Source organism: Pyrus communis, chromosome 3 (genome assembly GCF_963583255.1).
Source record: "Pyrus communis chromosome 3, drPyrComm1.1, whole genome shotgun sequence".
Taxonomy (NCBI): Eukaryota; Viridiplantae; Streptophyta; class Magnoliopsida; order Rosales; family Rosaceae; genus Pyrus; species Pyrus communis.
Genome location: NC_084805.1, coordinates 17667784 through 17684398, shown reverse-complemented (window position 1 = coordinate 17684398; position 16615 = coordinate 17667784). Strand labels below are relative to the sequence as shown.

At 35.9% G+C, this 16615-nt stretch overlaps 2 protein-coding genes and 1 non-coding gene across 4 annotated transcripts; all 3 read left to right on the top strand.

Annotated features, from left to right (window-relative positions):
• Window positions 1-240: 240 nt before the first annotated feature.
• Window positions 241-313, top strand: TRNAK-UUU (transfer RNA lysine (anticodon UUU)). The gene has a single exon. It is a non-coding gene; the product is annotated as a tRNA-Lys (tRNA).
• Window positions 314-398: 85 nt separating this feature from the next.
• On the top strand, window positions 399-5015 carry LOC137729140 (protein PEP-RELATED DEVELOPMENT ARRESTED 1, chloroplastic). 2 transcript variants are annotated; one of them, XM_068467983.1, is made up of 10 exons: window positions 399-773; window positions 1315-1470; window positions 2158-2226; window positions 2356-2526; window positions 3028-3171; window positions 3377-3529; window positions 3677-3742; window positions 3994-4053; window positions 4398-4452; window positions 4643-5015. In XM_068467983.1, exons 1-9 carry the CDS (start codon window positions 450-452, stop codon window positions 4440-4442), a joined length of 1188 nt encoding a protein of 395 aa, XP_068324084.1. In that variant the 5' UTR covers window positions 399-449; the 3' UTR covers window positions 4443-4452; window positions 4643-5015. The 2 variants fall into 2 exon arrangements, with proteins under 2 accessions (XP_068324084.1, XP_068324083.1); XM_068467982.1 differs by having other exon boundaries at window positions 4633-5015.
• Window positions 5016-7306: 2291 nt separating this feature from the next.
• On the top strand, window positions 7307-12034 carry LOC137729483 (fimbrin-2). Its single transcript, XM_068468445.1, has 14 exons — window positions 7307-7630; window positions 7717-7890; window positions 7986-8233; window positions 8347-8518; window positions 8649-8687; window positions 8817-8885; window positions 8987-9103; window positions 9273-9484; window positions 9575-9730; window positions 10061-10260; window positions 10398-10555; window positions 11224-11320; window positions 11443-11534; window positions 11654-12034. Exons 1-14 carry the CDS (start codon window positions 7544-7546, stop codon window positions 11828-11830), a joined length of 1998 nt encoding a protein of 665 aa, XP_068324546.1. The 5' UTR covers window positions 7307-7543; the 3' UTR covers window positions 11831-12034.
• The last annotated feature ends 4581 nt before the right edge of the window (window positions 12035-16615 follow it).

Below are 16615 nucleotides of genomic sequence, written 5' to 3'. Positions count from 1 at the left end.
ACAGAAATAGTCAGTACAGTCCGAGTTGCGAGGCCTAGGATGTTAACCCTAACATCGAAATCCCAAAATAAATGATTATATATTGGATGCTATATATGTGGATTATATAGTAACATATTTTAAAAATGAAAAAGAATGTGTTGTTTTTTAATTAAATTGCAATATCTTACTCTTAATCTTTAAACGTCACCCAACAGAATATAAAATTGTTAAAACTTAACAAACTGTTGAAATAACAAAGCCGTCTTAGCTCAGCCGGTAGAGCGCACGGCTTTTAACCGTGTGGTCGTGGGTTCGATTCCCACAGACGGCGACATCGCTTAAATTTTATTATTTCTGGTTTTTTTTTTTTTTTGGTTAATATTACAGCATCCTTATCACCTTCTTCCTGCAAGATACAAAAACCCAGCAAAAACCCCACAAGAAAAAAATTGTGGCAGAACACCAAAATGTTTCCGTGTTTTTCATACACAGCTGCAGAGTCTGTAAACCCAGCAATTCTCTGTCTACCCTCTTTTTCCTCCCACCACAGCAAATTTCCCCAACCTCAGCTTCAGCCAAAGCAACCCAATAAGAAGATGCAGCGGCAGACGCTGCGGCGGTGCGGCACCTATGAGGTGGGCGGCGGATACCCGGACGAAGTATTTGGCGCACAAGGGAAGAACAGAACTGCCCGAGAGCAAGGCAGCTCAAAATTGGAGCCTGCCCAATACGAAGCCCTTCTCAGAGGTGGTGAGCAGGTCACTTCTGTTCTTGAAGAGATGATCGTACTTGTAAGTCTCTCTCTCCCTCTATCTGTCTCTCTCTGTCGTCATTCTCTGTAGATTTATTTCTGAGGAAGTGGTAGAGAAGGAAATGGTAGATAATTTGGTATAAGGCTTGGTTGAGCAAGACTTTGAAGTGTGAATGTGAAATTCATACGATTTGCATCCATCATGATAAAGTATATTACTACGTAACAACTACCCAGTTGGCGAATTTTGCAAAAATTGGATTATTCAGCTGTTTCTCTCTTTGAAATTACGAGCCAACTGATGCTTCATTGTACTGATCATTAGCTTTGTAGATTGGTTGCTGAGAAATTGGTATAGAAGGAAATGATAGATTATTTGGTATAAGGCTTAGTTGAACCAGACTTTGCATTGAAATGTGAATTTCATATGATTTGCATCAATGGGATATTATGTATTAACTGCCCTCTTGGTTATTTTCCGGAAGTTGGATTCGTATGCTTATCTCTTTGTGCTCTTTGTTTTGAAATCACGACCTTACTGATTGTTAAAATTGCTGATTATTAGTTTTGTGTATGTACAGTTGGAGGATATGAACATGGATGAGGCATCTGAAGAGGTGGCAGTGGAAATTGCTGCACAGGGGGTCCTAGGGAAGAGAGTTGATGAAATGGAGGCCAGTTTCATGATGGCTCTAGATTACATGATCCAACTCGCTGACAGTGACCAAGATGATAAGGTTCCTACTTCCATTGCAGCTTGATACATACCCTAGCTTTAATGTGGATTTGAACTAACCCCAAGAAACTTCGATTGATCTGATATGATAGAGCTATGAGCACGCATTGACCTTTTGATTTTATCAAGTTTTAGATAACACCACATTCTCTATCATTTTCTGTACATTTTCACATCACCTTTGATGTGGTTTTTGATTTCCGCACAGTATTATTGTTCCAATATTTGTTCGTATGTGTGCCTTCATATGAGGATGCATGTTTTTTGGTTACATTTTTAGCGGCACTACTAACTAGGTTCTGTAGTATCCAAGCTGCGAATCCAAGCTGCGAATGTTCAGTGATGCATTTTCTTTTTGTGGGAAGAGGGCGGGATAGAGCAGGGAAACATAAGTTATTGCGTTGTATGATATTGTTCATGGGTGCAAGCTTCAATTTCAATACACGAACTTTTATGCAAATTAAATGCACTTTCAGCACTGCTGCAGTTTTGAATATGTGCTAAAATTCACTGCTTTTGTTTTTAGGTAAATTCTAACCAACATATAGCTGACTGCCCCTTGGTGGTCAAACACTCAAACACACTTGGTCCTCTTTTTTAGACATTGTCGTCAGATGATTTCATTTCTTGTCACTGAATGTAGCTATGGATTGTTTACTCAATGACTGTTTTGATCATTTATGTTCAGCGCAAGTCTCTATTGGAGGTGATCAAGGAGACAGTATTATCCTATCTTACGAAAAAATGCCCCCCACATGTAAGGATTTTTCGTTAAGCCCAATTTTAGAAACTTTAATTCAGAGTAACAGCTAGTATAGACATTTACGGTTATTGAATGCTAATTTCTTTCCTCTTTATTTTTTTTTCATCCCGTAATTATTTCTAGGTTCAAGTGGTTGGCCTACTCTGTAGAACTCCCTTAAAAGAAAGCAGGCAGGAATTACTACGCAGAGTGGCTGCTGGTGGTGGTGTGTTTAAAAGTAAAAATGACATCAAAGTTCATGTTCCAGCTGCAAATCTTAATGATATTGCTAACCAGGCTGATGATATACTGGAGGTAATCACTGCGAAGCCCTGCATGCTTATTTGGCTTTTGACGATGTATGCATAGCATTATTTGCAAATCATCCTGGCCACCATGTATTGCTAATGCCATTTAAAGGAGTTAAAATATACCTCGGTGGTTTTCCTAGTTTGGCTTTGCACCATAGAGTTTATAATCATTCTGTGTTTAAAACCATCACTGAGATTTGACCCTCATAACTTGATGCCAGGTGTTTTAATAGTTTTGCTCTGTTGAACTTTAGATTTCCCCCTCTTTTGGGCTTGGGATTTTTGGGAACACTCTTAAATGTTAAAACAAGAAAATAGAATTTTTAACTTACAAACACTATATTCAAACACTATAGTCCTTGTAATATGTAAAGGTATTCAATGGCACTGGCCATTGAATTTTCATGCTTTTATGCAGTATTATTTTTATGAAGTTTGAATTTGTACTTCCTGTCATTTAGTAATAATTGAAGCTAATATAAAAGCTTATTCTCATCTATGGAAGACAATGGAAACTCGGCCTATAGTTCCAGATCGAAAACTGCTTGCAAGACTTGTTTTGATCAGAGAGGAAGCTCGGAATATGATGGGAGGTGGAATACTAGATGAGAGAAATGATCGTGGATTTAACACTCTTCCAGAATCCGAGGTCTGTATTTCTGCATTTATAAAAAAAGATTGCAGGATACCCATTTTGGTTTTTTGGTCTGAGGATTTCCAGTTGATTCATTGGCACATATCTGTTCTTTTCAATGAATATATCAACAATTATTTGGAAAAATTGTATTTTTAGGTAAATTATTACCATCATCATCTGTCATTGTTTGGCATGATTAAAATTCCTGTCAGTGCAGGTGAATTTCTTAACCAAACTGGTAGCTTTAAAGCCGGGGAAGACTGTCCAGGAGATGATAAAAAATGTAATGGAAGGAAAAAATGAAGGTGCTGACCACTCTAGCAGTGATGAGGAAGATGGCATCGGTGCGACGAGTGGAATTGGAGGAAGGGTGGGTAACAATCCATGACTACAATGTGCGTGTGTGTGTGCATATCTGTCTCAACAGCGTGCACACTCGCACGACGCACACACTGACACACACGTATAAATATTCGTTGGTATCAAACTATATTGACTCATGCATCATAATTTCCAGGAAAGCGTTTCAGGACGAAAACCACTTCCTGTGCGCCCTGGCATGTTTCTTGAGACTGTCTCCAAGGTAATTTAAATTGTTAGTTATCACATATTCATTTTGAGCCCTGTGGACCTCAGGATCTCTAATAAGGACCCATAAGGTCAAGTTGGATAGTGTTTGAGGACAATATATAGATTTGGTGTTTCTGATCTCAAAGATATTTCATACCCTTGAAACATCTATTAGGTTAAATGGGTTGAGCTACTCTATTAAAGCTGTCAGATATGCAGTAAACCTGTTTAGGTTAAATTCTAATTGATCCTTGAACTTGCCAGGTCTTAGGTGGTATATATGGTGGAAATGTCTCTGGTATCACAGCACAACATCTAGAATGGGTAATATTTTTTTCTCTCTCCTGCCATCCCCTCTCAAATAAATAAAAGAACGTGCTTTTAATTTTCCTGCAAATGAATTACTGTCTTCAATTTTATTTAAGCTTTCTATCTAGTTTTTATTTTGAAAAGTCATAGAAGTTATTCTTACGATATGCTTTAGAAGTTTATAACATACACTTTGTCTATGTCACTCTTCTAAGCAATTTACAGCATGTTTCTGAAAGTCATGGTGCACAAATAGCTAAACTTATCATTTCCCATTATAATTTCCTTCACTTTACAGCTATATTATTCCACATTCTTCCTGCGATTCAATTCATTTTGTTCCCTTGTCTCACATACAGGTTCATCAGAAGACACTTGAAGTTCTTCAGGAAATAGCATTTTGAACATTTTACTGTAGGTGCCATCCCTATTTTTCCGCTAATTATGTACTGTTGGAACAGATAATTTTAGGTTGGGTCTAGCAATAACCTTGCCGAGTGCCTTGTAATCCGTGTCTGTGACAAAGATTGCAAGATGGTCAAAGCAAAATTCATCTAACTATTTACGTCTTTTTAATCTGTTGTCCAATGATAGCGGGAATCAGACACAAGCGTGGCTCGAATCATACTTTGTTTAAGGGAAAGCACCGAGAATCAGCAAAACTGATGATGAAGATTTAACAGTGTCCAATGAACACCAGTGCAACACCATGTGTGGAAATGTCCCACAAATATGGATTTTGATATGCTTGCATCAGTGCAAACTTCGGTGGACCTCGGTAATGATTCATATGCCTTGAGTAGTAGAAGCAAACACAGCAAGGATCGGTACACACATTCCCCTAATTATTTATAAATCTTTTTGCCCACGCCTGTTTTTTTTCTCTCTTTCTATTTGCCTTTTCTGTAAAGCAAATATGAACCGTGTATAAAGCTTCCTTAATCCACATTGGTATGGCCTACCATTGTTATCTCTCCCATGCTCTCTCATGTGTGCAAAATCTCTTTGTTTATGATCATGTGATTAGCTTGTTTTGTTTATAAGATATTGCTATGGATGAAGGTAGCGTTGCCCGCCTGCACCGTTTTTTTTTGCAGATTGGAGCCTCACAACTATGTGAAAATATGGAAGTTCTTATGACCCACGAATCGGATGATACTTTAGTATATGCTCTCTGTAAGAGATTGAGAGTTTAAATGGACTGATTTGTTATATGATGATAACTGAACTGCTTAATGATGATTAATGAAAAGCCAAATATGAATATGGTCTGTGGGGATGATATGTGCATGATTTTTCTAGGTATACTTTCACATGCTAAATTAAATGGGGCACGCTTGCTCAGGTGTCACACATCGTTGCCCTCCCCCCACATCTCCCTCGAGAATGTAGAGGGCAAATGACCTCCCATGCGAGCACGCCGCACAATTGCCATAAAGCCAAGTCCTCAACGACAAACTCATTGGAAGACGAATGGCACATCATTAATATTATTGATGTCAGTATGTTTTGTTGGTTATAACAACATCAACACATTATTAACAACTTATCAATACATTATGAACGACATTGCATCAACACATTATTACCGATGTATCAATATATCATCAACAACATTTCGACAGTACATCAAAACAAGTTCAGTGGTGAACCATTTTGGTAGTTTAACTAGTTACATCCATAGAAGTCTAGGAATTAGGAAACGTCAAAACATCCGTTGCCAATCAAATTCTGCTTTTCAGAAAAGGCAAACGATCTTTTTAACTAGTGGTTCTTATTACCCCACACACTTGCAGCCTTGCAGGTCGGCAAATGCCTTATTTTTTTCAAATGACCGACCACTTTTTATTAATATATTCAATTCAATGCCCGAGCTTTACCAGTTTTTTGGGCATGTACCACTCCCAATCTTGACATCAAGAAAATTACACTCCCAATCTGTCAATCAGGAAAATAATTAATTTAGGGGTAGCGTTATCCACGCTTCTTTTTAGTTCTCATACCATACTGGACACCCTATATTGATTTATATTCTATGATTTTTTCTTCAATTTATTTAATTTGGGTAGAAATTTGAGAGGAGTATGTGGGAGATAAAGGGCGGCTGTGAGAAGAGTAATGTTAGAGAGACAAAATTTTGTAAATTAAATGACATGGAAGTTGATGATTGGGTGATTACTTAAACTTTAATAAACGTGCTCATATCTTATTAGTAACACATAATTTAATTTGCATATTTTGTCTACAAATTTAGTCTCACTTAATTCAATGCCTAAGAGCATCTCCAATGGAGATGTCGAAAGATAAATGTCAAATGTTAATTTGATAGCAGACGTGACAATGTCAAATTTTATATTTCTCCAACCGATATTTTTTTTTTGTTATACATGATATTTGTAGGATTCATTTTAAAAAGAAATCAATTAAAATAAAATTTTAAGATATCTAATTGGTGCATTAAGGGGATCCCACAATAAAATTATTTAAAATTATTTGACATCATCTTTTCTCATTTGTTAAATTCGACATATGAAAACTCATATGTCAATCTTATGCATTTTAAAAAGAAATCAATTTAAATAAATTTTTAAGACATCTAATTGGTACATCAAGGGGACCCCACAATAAAATAATTTAATTAAATTATTTGATATTATCTTTTCTCATATGTCAAATTTGACATATGAAAATTTATATGTCAATCCAAATAGGATTGACATATCGATTGAAGTTTATTTCTACTTTCAAATTTGATTACATGATATTTCACTTAGGATTTAACATCTTCTTTAAAGATAACTGAGCAAATCCCATTGTTTAATCCTGCTTGTTGCTCTAATTGTTTATTATTTAAAGTTCAAATCTTGAAATTGCAACGGTCATGGTTGAAACTTGAAAGCATAACCATATAGAATGACAACAATAGAAAGTGTGACTGTTGTATAAAATGTCATGCTGTTATTTTATATTAATTTACGTGTTACAATATAAACGAATGAAATAATGTATATAACTAAATAGACAAAAATATTAAAAAAAACACTACACAACAATGTCAGTCATAATTTGAATTCTCCAACGACATTGTGTTTGTGGGGTCGGACTTCTATCCTCCCTGGTTTACTCGTTCTAGAGAGAGAAAGAGGTAACCAGCCGACTGATTGGGACTGGAGACAGAGACTACTTGAGTAGGACATGATGGTCATTATTTGAATTGTCTATCTTCATTCAAAGGAACAAACTTTCAAGTGTAACAGCTCTACCCGGACCCAACTGCGTTGAGTGTTGCCCACCCTCCTCCTCCTCCTCCTCCTTGCCTCCCTACTTGTACTAATCCTCCTCCTCTAAAGTTTCAAACCTCAGATAATTAACTCAAAAATTAGATCAAATACAAAGTCGGGTTTTTTTTTGGTGGGGATAATAACCAAGAAATACTGAAAGAGAAGAGCTTTTAGCTAAATTTTCAGCTCAATCCTGCATCTTCTTCTTCTGGGAAGCTCCGAAAATGTCGGGGTACGTCGGCATTCTAGTCTCAGATCCATGGCTGCAGAACCAGTTCACCCAAGTGGAGCTCCGGAGCTTGAAATCCCATGTATGTTCTTCAGCATTTCATGTTTTCTAAATTTTATTTTTTGAGCATTTTTTGGCTGAAAAATTTCTGATTTTGTGGTGATGAAGTTTGTGAGCATGAAGAGAGAGAGTGGAAAGCTCACAGTTGGAGACTTGCCTGCCAATATGTCGAGGCTCAAGGTTGTAGGATCGGATAATTTCACTGACCAAGACAGGGCTTCTTTCATTCAAGATTTGCATCCCAACCTCGATGAAGATGTCGATTTCGAATTCTTCCTCCGGGTCTGCTTTAACACTTTTACTTCAAAGTTCAAACCCAATTGAGCAATCGATCGAATAAGTATTGCTGAATGCCATGTTTGATTTGTATGTTGCAGGTCTATTTGCAACTCCAAGCTCGTGCCACAGATACAACAGGAAGTGGTGGAAAGAACAACTCCTCATCTGCCTTTCTCAAGGCCGCTACCACCACTTTGCTCCACACGATCAGCGAATCCGAGAAGGCTTCCTACGTTGCACATATCAATAATTACCTTGGACAGGACGATTTTTTAAAGAGATACCTGCCTATTGATCCTTCAACCAATGATTTATTCGAGATCGTCAAAGATGGAGTACTTTTATGGTGATTGATTGTTACTCATTACTGCCCCTTGTGGTATTTTTCGTTGAGTTACTAGTTTCTTTTGTGTTGGGATCGTGGATTGGATTTTCATGGTTGTGTTTCTCTGGATGCAGTAAGCTGATCAATGTGGCAGTGCCTGGAACAATCGATGAACGAGCTATCAACACTAAACGAATACTTAATCCGTGGGAGAGAAATGAAAATCACACCCTGTGCCTCAACTCTGCTAAGGCAGTTGGATGTACTGTAGTCAATATAGGGACTCAGGATTTCATTGAAGGAAGGGTATGCATACATGACTTTTCGTTTACTTCGTATAGTGTGCCCTAGGGTTGCTACTGCTTCATTGAGTGTTTATAAGTATATACGGGATATGGATACTTACACAATGTTGTATTCTTTGTTTGGATTTCAGCGTCATCTTGTCCTTGGAGTCATTTCTCAGATAATCAAGGTAAGTCTTTCATAGTTGTGTAACTTTATCAGCATGAAGTTTGAATTTGGAATATATATGGACTATGTCCGAACAAATAAATTTGATTTATCTTTCTAAGAGTATTATACTAATCGCTATGCTGTTTAGATACAACTATTGGCAGACCTCAACTTGAAGAAAACACCTCAATTGGTGGAGTTGGTTGATGATAACAAGGTAAGAATGTCGTTCATGAAATTTTGATTCTTAAGACAATTAGTGGTGAGGTTTTCAACCAACAAGTTTTCTAATCTGTTCTTTTTGTCCGAAACCTACAGGATGTGGAAGAGTTGATGAGTCTACCTCCAGAAAAGATATTACTGAGGTGGATGAATTTCCAATTGAAGAAAGCAGGATATAAAAAGATAGTCACAAACTTCTCTTCTGATGTGAAGGTATGAGAATAAGTTAATAACTTGTCGAGGTTTGGGAATATGACATGCCCAAGTATAGAATGAAATAGGAAAGATGTAGCCAGTGATTCGATTCTGTGGGTTGCAATGGCAATAGCTGATAACTAGATTCGACGCTAGTGTTTGAGGCTATGAGATGTCTGTCTTGCAGGATGCTGAGGCTTATGCTCACCTCTTAAACGTTCTTGCCCCAGAGCACAGTAAACCATCTACATTGGATGCAAAGAATCCTTTGGAAAGAGCAAAGTTAGTTCTTGAACATGCAGATAGGATGGGTTGTAAGAGATATTTGACTGCAAAAGATATTGTTGAAGGATCCCCGAATCTTAACCTTGCATTTGTCGCACATATTTTCCAGCACAGGTGAGAACTATATCTACTTGACCAATGAATTCCTTTTAGAAAAGTTACTTTATTGCAGTAAGTATCTAAGTTTTACTTGTTCACATGTAGAAATGGGCTCTCAACCCAAACAAAGCAAATATCATTCCTCGACAATTTGGAAGATGACACCCAAATTTCCAGAGAAGAGAGGGCATTTCGCTTCTGGATGAATAGTCTTGGAAATTCATCATATATCAATAATGTATTTGAAGACCTCAGAAACGGGTAAAGTTTGCGTTTGAACTCGTACGATGATTTAATATTGTAAAGTTGTCTATCCTCCTGAACATAAGGTACTTATGTTCTGATCAACTTACTCTAGTGTTGCACCTGGTGGCATGCTAAGTTCGCTTCAGGTTCATGGCTCAAACAAAACCAAACTTCCAAATTTCAATTTTTTTTTTAAAATATCGAAAACATTGTCCTAAGAAGGCTTAGATTTTTAAATTTTGATGTAGTAAACATCATATGAACTAAATTCAAGGACTTCGAAAGTTAGAGATTGCTAATATCCTTACTTTCATCTGGAGCTGTAATTAATTTGGTCCTCTGCAGGTGGGCACTTCTAGAATCGCTGGACAAGATTTCGCCAGGCATTGTCAATTGGAAGATTGCAAACAAGCCACCAATTAAAATGCCATTCAGAAAAGTAGAAAACTGCAACCAAGTTGTACAAATCGGGAAACAGTTGAAGTTTTCTTTGGTAAATATTGCTGGAAATGATGTCGTGCAGGGGAATAAAAAGTTAATACTTGGTACGTCCACTGCCACATTTTTGTTAATTCTATATCTTACAGCAATCTTCCAAATACATCAGACTCTTGGTATAACTTTATGCTTTTATAACTCAAAGAAATTATCTGAATCAAAGTGTATCGGGTTTTGTTTTCAGCTTATTTGTGGCAATTGATGCGGTATAACATCCTCCAACTACTAAAGAACTTGAGATTTCATTCCCACGGGAAGGAAATCGCTGATGCTGATATTCTAGAATGGGCCAACACCAAAGTCAGCAGCACGGGAAGCCAGAGTTGCATGAAAAGTTTTAAGGTGCCATTTCTATAGTTGCTTTCTTTCATGTTTTGATTTTTTATTTACAAACAATAGCGCTAGTGGGTTAAACTGATAGTTGTTAGGGGATCCTGTGGGAGAAAGAAGAGGAGGGGGGGGGGGGGGGTGGAATCGAACCCACATCAGGATGCATACACATGATTGCTTTGCACCCACCACTGCAGTAAAGTGCGCTTCTTAGCTTTCTGAGGCATGTGAGTGAAACTCTGAGTTGATTAGCTGATCGAAGAATCAACTAAAATAGCAGCGGGTACTTTTGAAATGTCATTCCCATGGAACTATGTGTTTGGTGAAGTAGACGAATAATTTTATACCTGGTGATGAAAAAAGGAGGAAAAACAATGTACTTATTTGCCTGGTATTTCCAGACGGGCGCAAAGATTTTGTATTCATGAAAGAAGTTGTGCAACTATTCCTTCCAATTGCAGAACGCTCTAACCGTAGGTCCATAGACTCCATACTCTATCATGTTATTTGCTTAGACGTTTCATGAATTAGGTGAAGGATTGGAGTTTTTGTATAGGATGTGACATCCATGCATGATTTTGATGCCTGAAAATTCAAAACATTAGCAAGAACTTTTTGACTCTGCATTAATCTGTGCCTACTGTTATCCCTGATCATATGTTACTATATCAATCTTACAGGATAAGAGTCTTTCAGATGGCCTTTTTTTCCTTGAGTTGCTTAGCTCTGTGCAGCCTAGAGTGGTGAACTGGAGTCTCGTAACAAAAGGAGTAACCGGTATGTTTTCTCTTATCTTTTCGGGGTCAAAGTTGAATTTATTAGTGAATCATATTATCACATATCAACATTTTTGAGAACCATCTCTATAATTTATTCTTCTGAATCTTTGAAAACTGTAGATGAGGAGAAGAAGATGAATGCCACCTACATTATAAGTATTGCAAGAAAGCTTGGATGTTCGATATTTTTGCTTCCCGAAGACATAACTGAGGTGCTTTCGATTGTTCAGATGTTTGATATTTTTGTTCATTATCTGATGAACAACTTTCATTTCGTTTTCTATTTTCAACCGATGCACCTAAACTAGTTTATCTTAATACATTTCACCAGGTGAATCAAAAGATGATTCTTACTTTGACTGCAAGCATTATGTACTGGTTTTTGAAACAACCCATCGAAGATCAACCGTCTGGGATTTCAGATAGTGAGGGTTCCAGCATTGTCTCCAGTTCAACTACTGATGACTCTGCTTCTGAGTCATCAATGGAGGAGAATGGAAATCTATAAACACAATTATTACTGGGAAAAATTTACCAAAGTTTCTATTTAAAGCTCATGAGTTTTTATTTTTTGGTAAAGTTGATTGCAAAAATGATTGCAATAACCAGTATATGTAAGAGTAGGAATTGAAGTGTTTTTCAAACCAAATTTTGTTCAGGCAGCATATGTGAATACAAGGATCTTTTAATCCAGTTTCATCAAAGATTCAAAGGGTGGTTCGTGTCTGTCATTGAATTAGATTGAATAACTCGCTAATATTCACAAGAAAATTTATCCCTTTAATCTCTTTTAAGATGAAAAAGGTTTCATCGCTACCTTCGCAATAATTATATGAGTTAAGTAATCAAATTTTATGCATCAAACAAGCCACAAATGCAAATAATTTGATCAACCAATTTGAGTAATCACCAAATTTTCTTTGGCCAATGATGATGACTAGGGTGGAAATCCTCTTGTACAGAAGACCCTTGGTGGTCGAATTAATGTCACTTCACATGTCTTCTTTGTATGTCTTAGTTCTATAGTGGGGCTTCCTTTGCTTTTTAGTACTCATCAATAAGAAGTATTTTTTGTTGCAATTGTCAAGTTCCTTCACGTGGTATTATTAACTCATTTATTGACAAAAAAAAAAAAGTATGTAAAATTATGTATTTATTAATAATATTATATTGTAAGCTGAAAAAATTTATGTTTGATTTGGTAAGCTTTCAAAGTCCATGATATGGTATTTGTGAGACTTTTATATGGGTTTGTTATTTCATGCTTTTAATCAAGTGTACCTTTTCAGACAATTAATAACATAACACGTATATTAATCTAACTAGGAATGCGAAATGGAGATGTGCTAGGCACATTCAAAAGTATGGTTGTTAATCGTTGATGGAGTGAGTGGTTGTCGATCGTTGATGATAAAGTATGGATGACATCTGTAGACGACTCTCATACCAATTTGGTGGTCCTGAAATATTTCATGGCTAATAGCAAATTGAGGATGTACATAAATTAACAAGCCCATGTGGATCCTTCTTATCTCAAATTATCAATACACAAAACCTAATTATGAGTTTGTTAAAGTCTAATACAAAAGCTTTGGTGCTTGTTTGGGCATTTGTAGGCAAGCTAGGCCCACCTCCCCTACGAATTCCTCACCCTTTACAAAAGGCCACAACACCAACTCCAAGCTTTGCTCTACTGCGTTTTGTTTTGCCTTTCTGTCACTCACTCACTCACTTGATTCTATTTTCCAGCTAGGGTTTCTATTTTAATTAATTCTCTTTTTCAGTGCAATAACCCATAAACTATCGTTTATTTAAAATATATATATATATATATATATATATATATATATATTCACCAAAGAAGTTGAGATTTTACTATAAAATCAATTTGACGATATTGAGAGTGATTGAACTCTTTATAAGTCAAGGTTTGGCTTTTCATTAATGTGGACTTTATTCTCACATTAACATTCTGGAAGTAGTAGGTTGCTCTGGTAAATAAGATTTTCCTCTTCAACTCACTGCATCCCGAGTTCAAACCCTTAACTTTCTTCTTAATGTAGTTTAGAATAGGAGTATCGTTTGCATTAAAAGAATTTTTTTTTCTAGATATATTGACTGACATTCTCTTTGGAGGAAAACATATCTAATATATGAGAATACAATGCATAATTTCTTTTTAAACATGTAAAACCTAAGTTATTATTTTTATTTATTATCTTGCTTAAAAATTGCTATTATCTTTGGCTGATGGGATTTTCACATGACCCAAAGGCCAAAACACACACAACTTTTCAACATGTGTTGAGGCGTGAGACTTGAGAGGGAAAAAAAAAGCATACATCCTCACTAATTTCTGCCTTAATTTTTGCTTTCTTTTAGAGATTAGCATGATGCATCTTTCCATGTGATTAGTAAGATTACCCATTATTCTACAGAAAAAAAAAGGAAGATCATCACCTTTTTCTTTCTTATCATATTAACTGATAATATTTGAGGTTGTTTAAAACAAGAGCAAGAGTCACCAATATGAAAAATAAACTACTAAGACGATGAAAAATTTCATTAGCAAGGTATGTACCTACAAAGTCTGATGCATTAGAAATTAAAATGTTGCATAAAAACCAATAGCAGCGTTTTTTAAGTGTAGTACTTGTAACAAAAACAGTGTTTTAATATTATTCTGGTAAATGTCGATGTACCACACTGCATTAGTGCTACAAAAAATCATTTGCAACGTTGCTTTGTGACACAAAAAAAAGGATCCAAAGGAGAAGGACCTTTTGCAACACGAGATGTACAACGCTTTGGAACTGCACAAAGTCATTTGCAACGTTTTCTGAGGGTTGCGACGAGTAAAAGTTTTCCCTAGTGACTAATCCTCGTATCCTGACCAATAAAAGACATTCAAATGTGAATGCAATGCTATAATGATATTGGAAGGATTCATTCTCAAAACACCTATTGGAAAAACCCAGACTCAACTACCAACCAAACAAAACTAACACAAATACCATCAACCGAAAGCAAACTGCAAACTACAAATTTCACAGTGAGAGATTGTAAAATCGTGCAACAAAGATCATGTTCAACTTGTTACTATTCATCAGGAGTTGATCTACGAATTTAAGATTGAACAACCCTCTAATGAAAACAAAATCCAATTAGAGCAAATCTACTGATTGTCACCAACAGTCGTAACGAATTTTTTCAAATGGTTAACAATAAAAAAAACTCTTACACTTGCCAATTGTCACTTTCCCTAATGCATATCATCACTTCACATCATCAACGGAAAACACTTACTTCATACCGATATGAGTTTGAGTATATACTCTTGTCATTCTGCGAAAGTGCTTCAGTTAGCTCAGCTAGTTAGAGCAAATGATTAAAAACCTTGTGTCAGTGGTTCAAATCCACTTTTAAAAGGGCAAAGGGTACAAATGAATCCATCAAACTTTTCATTATTTTTTTTCTAATTAGAATGTTGTGGCATACTATTAATTTAGGGTTAATTAAAAGAACAATGTTTGGCTAGTCAAGGTTGAGTAGGAACTCCTAATCAAGGTTGAGTAGGAACTCCTACTCAAAATTCTTCGTGTTCGAATCACAAAACTTTGTGTTTATGATCAAAACCGTTCATATCATGAATTGCTTTATAAAGAGCACCTCTGCAAAAGAATGAATTAAAACTAAAGTCGTTTAGTCAGTCTATTGTGACAAATACATAGACGGTTCGTAATGCTTTTATCAATTTTGTTAATTTTTTTTTTCACAGTTCAATGACTAAACGACCTTAATTGATTTTTTCCAAAGGCGATTTTGATAAAGTGATTCATAATATGAACGGTTATGATAGTAAAAATAGAGTTCTATGAATTGACAACAAACAATTTTAAGTAGAAATTCATACTTTTTCTTTAAGTAGTCAAGTATTATTCTAATTAAAAGGCAATACCATTGCAGTTATAAGTTGGGCTTTAATTTAAATTAAAGTGACCGTGACATATGCATATACCATTTCATGTCGGCTGCCGGCCATTGGTATCATCTCGATCATGTACAACCCCACTAGCTAGTAATTAGTTAGTAACTACCATCACCATGCACTGTCATGTCATTGGCTTATAGACCCGCCAAGAGGAGATAAATTCAAATATAATACCATGAGTTGGATATAAACATCAAGTTAGTGAGAAAGATGCATAAGAAAACAAGATGAAGAGAGGAAAATTAAAGGCCCCATAATCCAAGTGGGTAAGAACCATGTGCGCTCATATGCTAGTTGGTCCCTTGTTGCCCCACGGACCCCCCTTTTACCTCCAAAACTCATGTTGAAAACGAAAGAAGCTATAAACGTATTATTCAATTCCATTATCTCTCACCTAAATAAGAACTTTTGATTTGTATCCGAAACACAGTTACGTAGTGTTATCTTTACAAAATATAATAATAATAAATAAATACACACGTATATATGTATAGACAAAAGATAAAATAATTTATACTAAATTCATATAAACTATAGAAAAAAGAAAAATATAAACTTAAATGCAGTAGATTTAAGAGAAAGACAATATATATTCACCAAGACAATTCATCAATTTTCCATATTTGATTAATAATAGGGAATTGTTATTGACACTTTAAAAATCTCATTCTACACTCCAAACATTTTATATTTGAAAAGAAAAATACACTTGTGAGGACTGAGGAGTGTAAAATGAGATTTTGGGAGTGTCAATAACACTTCTCTAATAATATTGTATTTATTATATTAAAGGTTGATTCTCCAAGTCTCCTTCTTTACACCTCCCATTTCTAATATTCTCTTTCTCAATCTTCGTTCTTTTCTTTCTTCTTTTCTTCTTTCCCTCTCATCCCTTCTCTACCTTAAATTGCCCAATCGCATAATCTCTCTCTAATCTCTCTCTAAATCTCCTGTTGTTTGGGGTTTTGTTTTGGAGGAGAGACAGTGTTGTCAGAGCACACATCTAAGTTCTCTCCTCTTTGTCCTGGTGGCTTGTGAGCAAACTGGACCCCTTTGTGTCAGAAGAAAATCTTTTATCTTCTTCATTTGACTCTCTTTCCTCCTAAAAGTTCACCTCTTTGTAATTTCAAGTACCCGCAACCCTACTGTCCAAACAAACCCTAATGTTTTTCCACAAACATATATAGACTCATGAATTCTCCAAACCCTAATTCACTGAAATCTAGGTTCACCAAAGGGTTGGTGAAAGCCCTCATCAGAATAAACAAAAACCACCCCAGATCATCATCATCACCATCAATC

What these genes read in the sequence shown, in the direction of transcription:
- LOC137729140 (XM_068467983.1), top strand. Translation starts at nt 450, where the DNA reads ATGTTTCCGTGTTTTTCATACACAGCTGCAGAGTCTGTAAACCCAGCA. An exon ending in CGAGTGGAATTGGAGGAAGG is followed by an intron (nt 3,530 to 3,676) that starts GTGGGTAACAAT and finishes CATAATTTCCAG; the next exon opens with GAAAGCGTTTCAGGACGAAA. An exon ending in TTCTTGAGACTGTCTCCAAG is followed by an intron (nt 3,743 to 3,993) that starts GTAATTTAAATT and finishes TGAACTTGCCAG; the next exon opens with GTCTTAGGTGGTATATATGG.
- LOC137729483 (XM_068468445.1), top strand. Translation starts at nt 7,544, where the DNA reads ATGTCGGGGTACGTCGGCATTCTAGTCTCAGATCCATGGCTGCAGAAC. An exon ending in ATTTCGAATTCTTCCTCCGG is followed by an intron (nt 7,891 to 7,985) that starts GTCTGCTTTAAC and finishes TGTATGTTGCAG; the next exon opens with GTCTATTTGCAACTCCAAGC. An exon ending in TTCCCGAAGACATAACTGAG is followed by an intron (nt 11,535 to 11,653) that starts GTGCTTTCGATT and finishes ACATTTCACCAG; the next exon opens with GTGAATCAAAAGATGATTCT.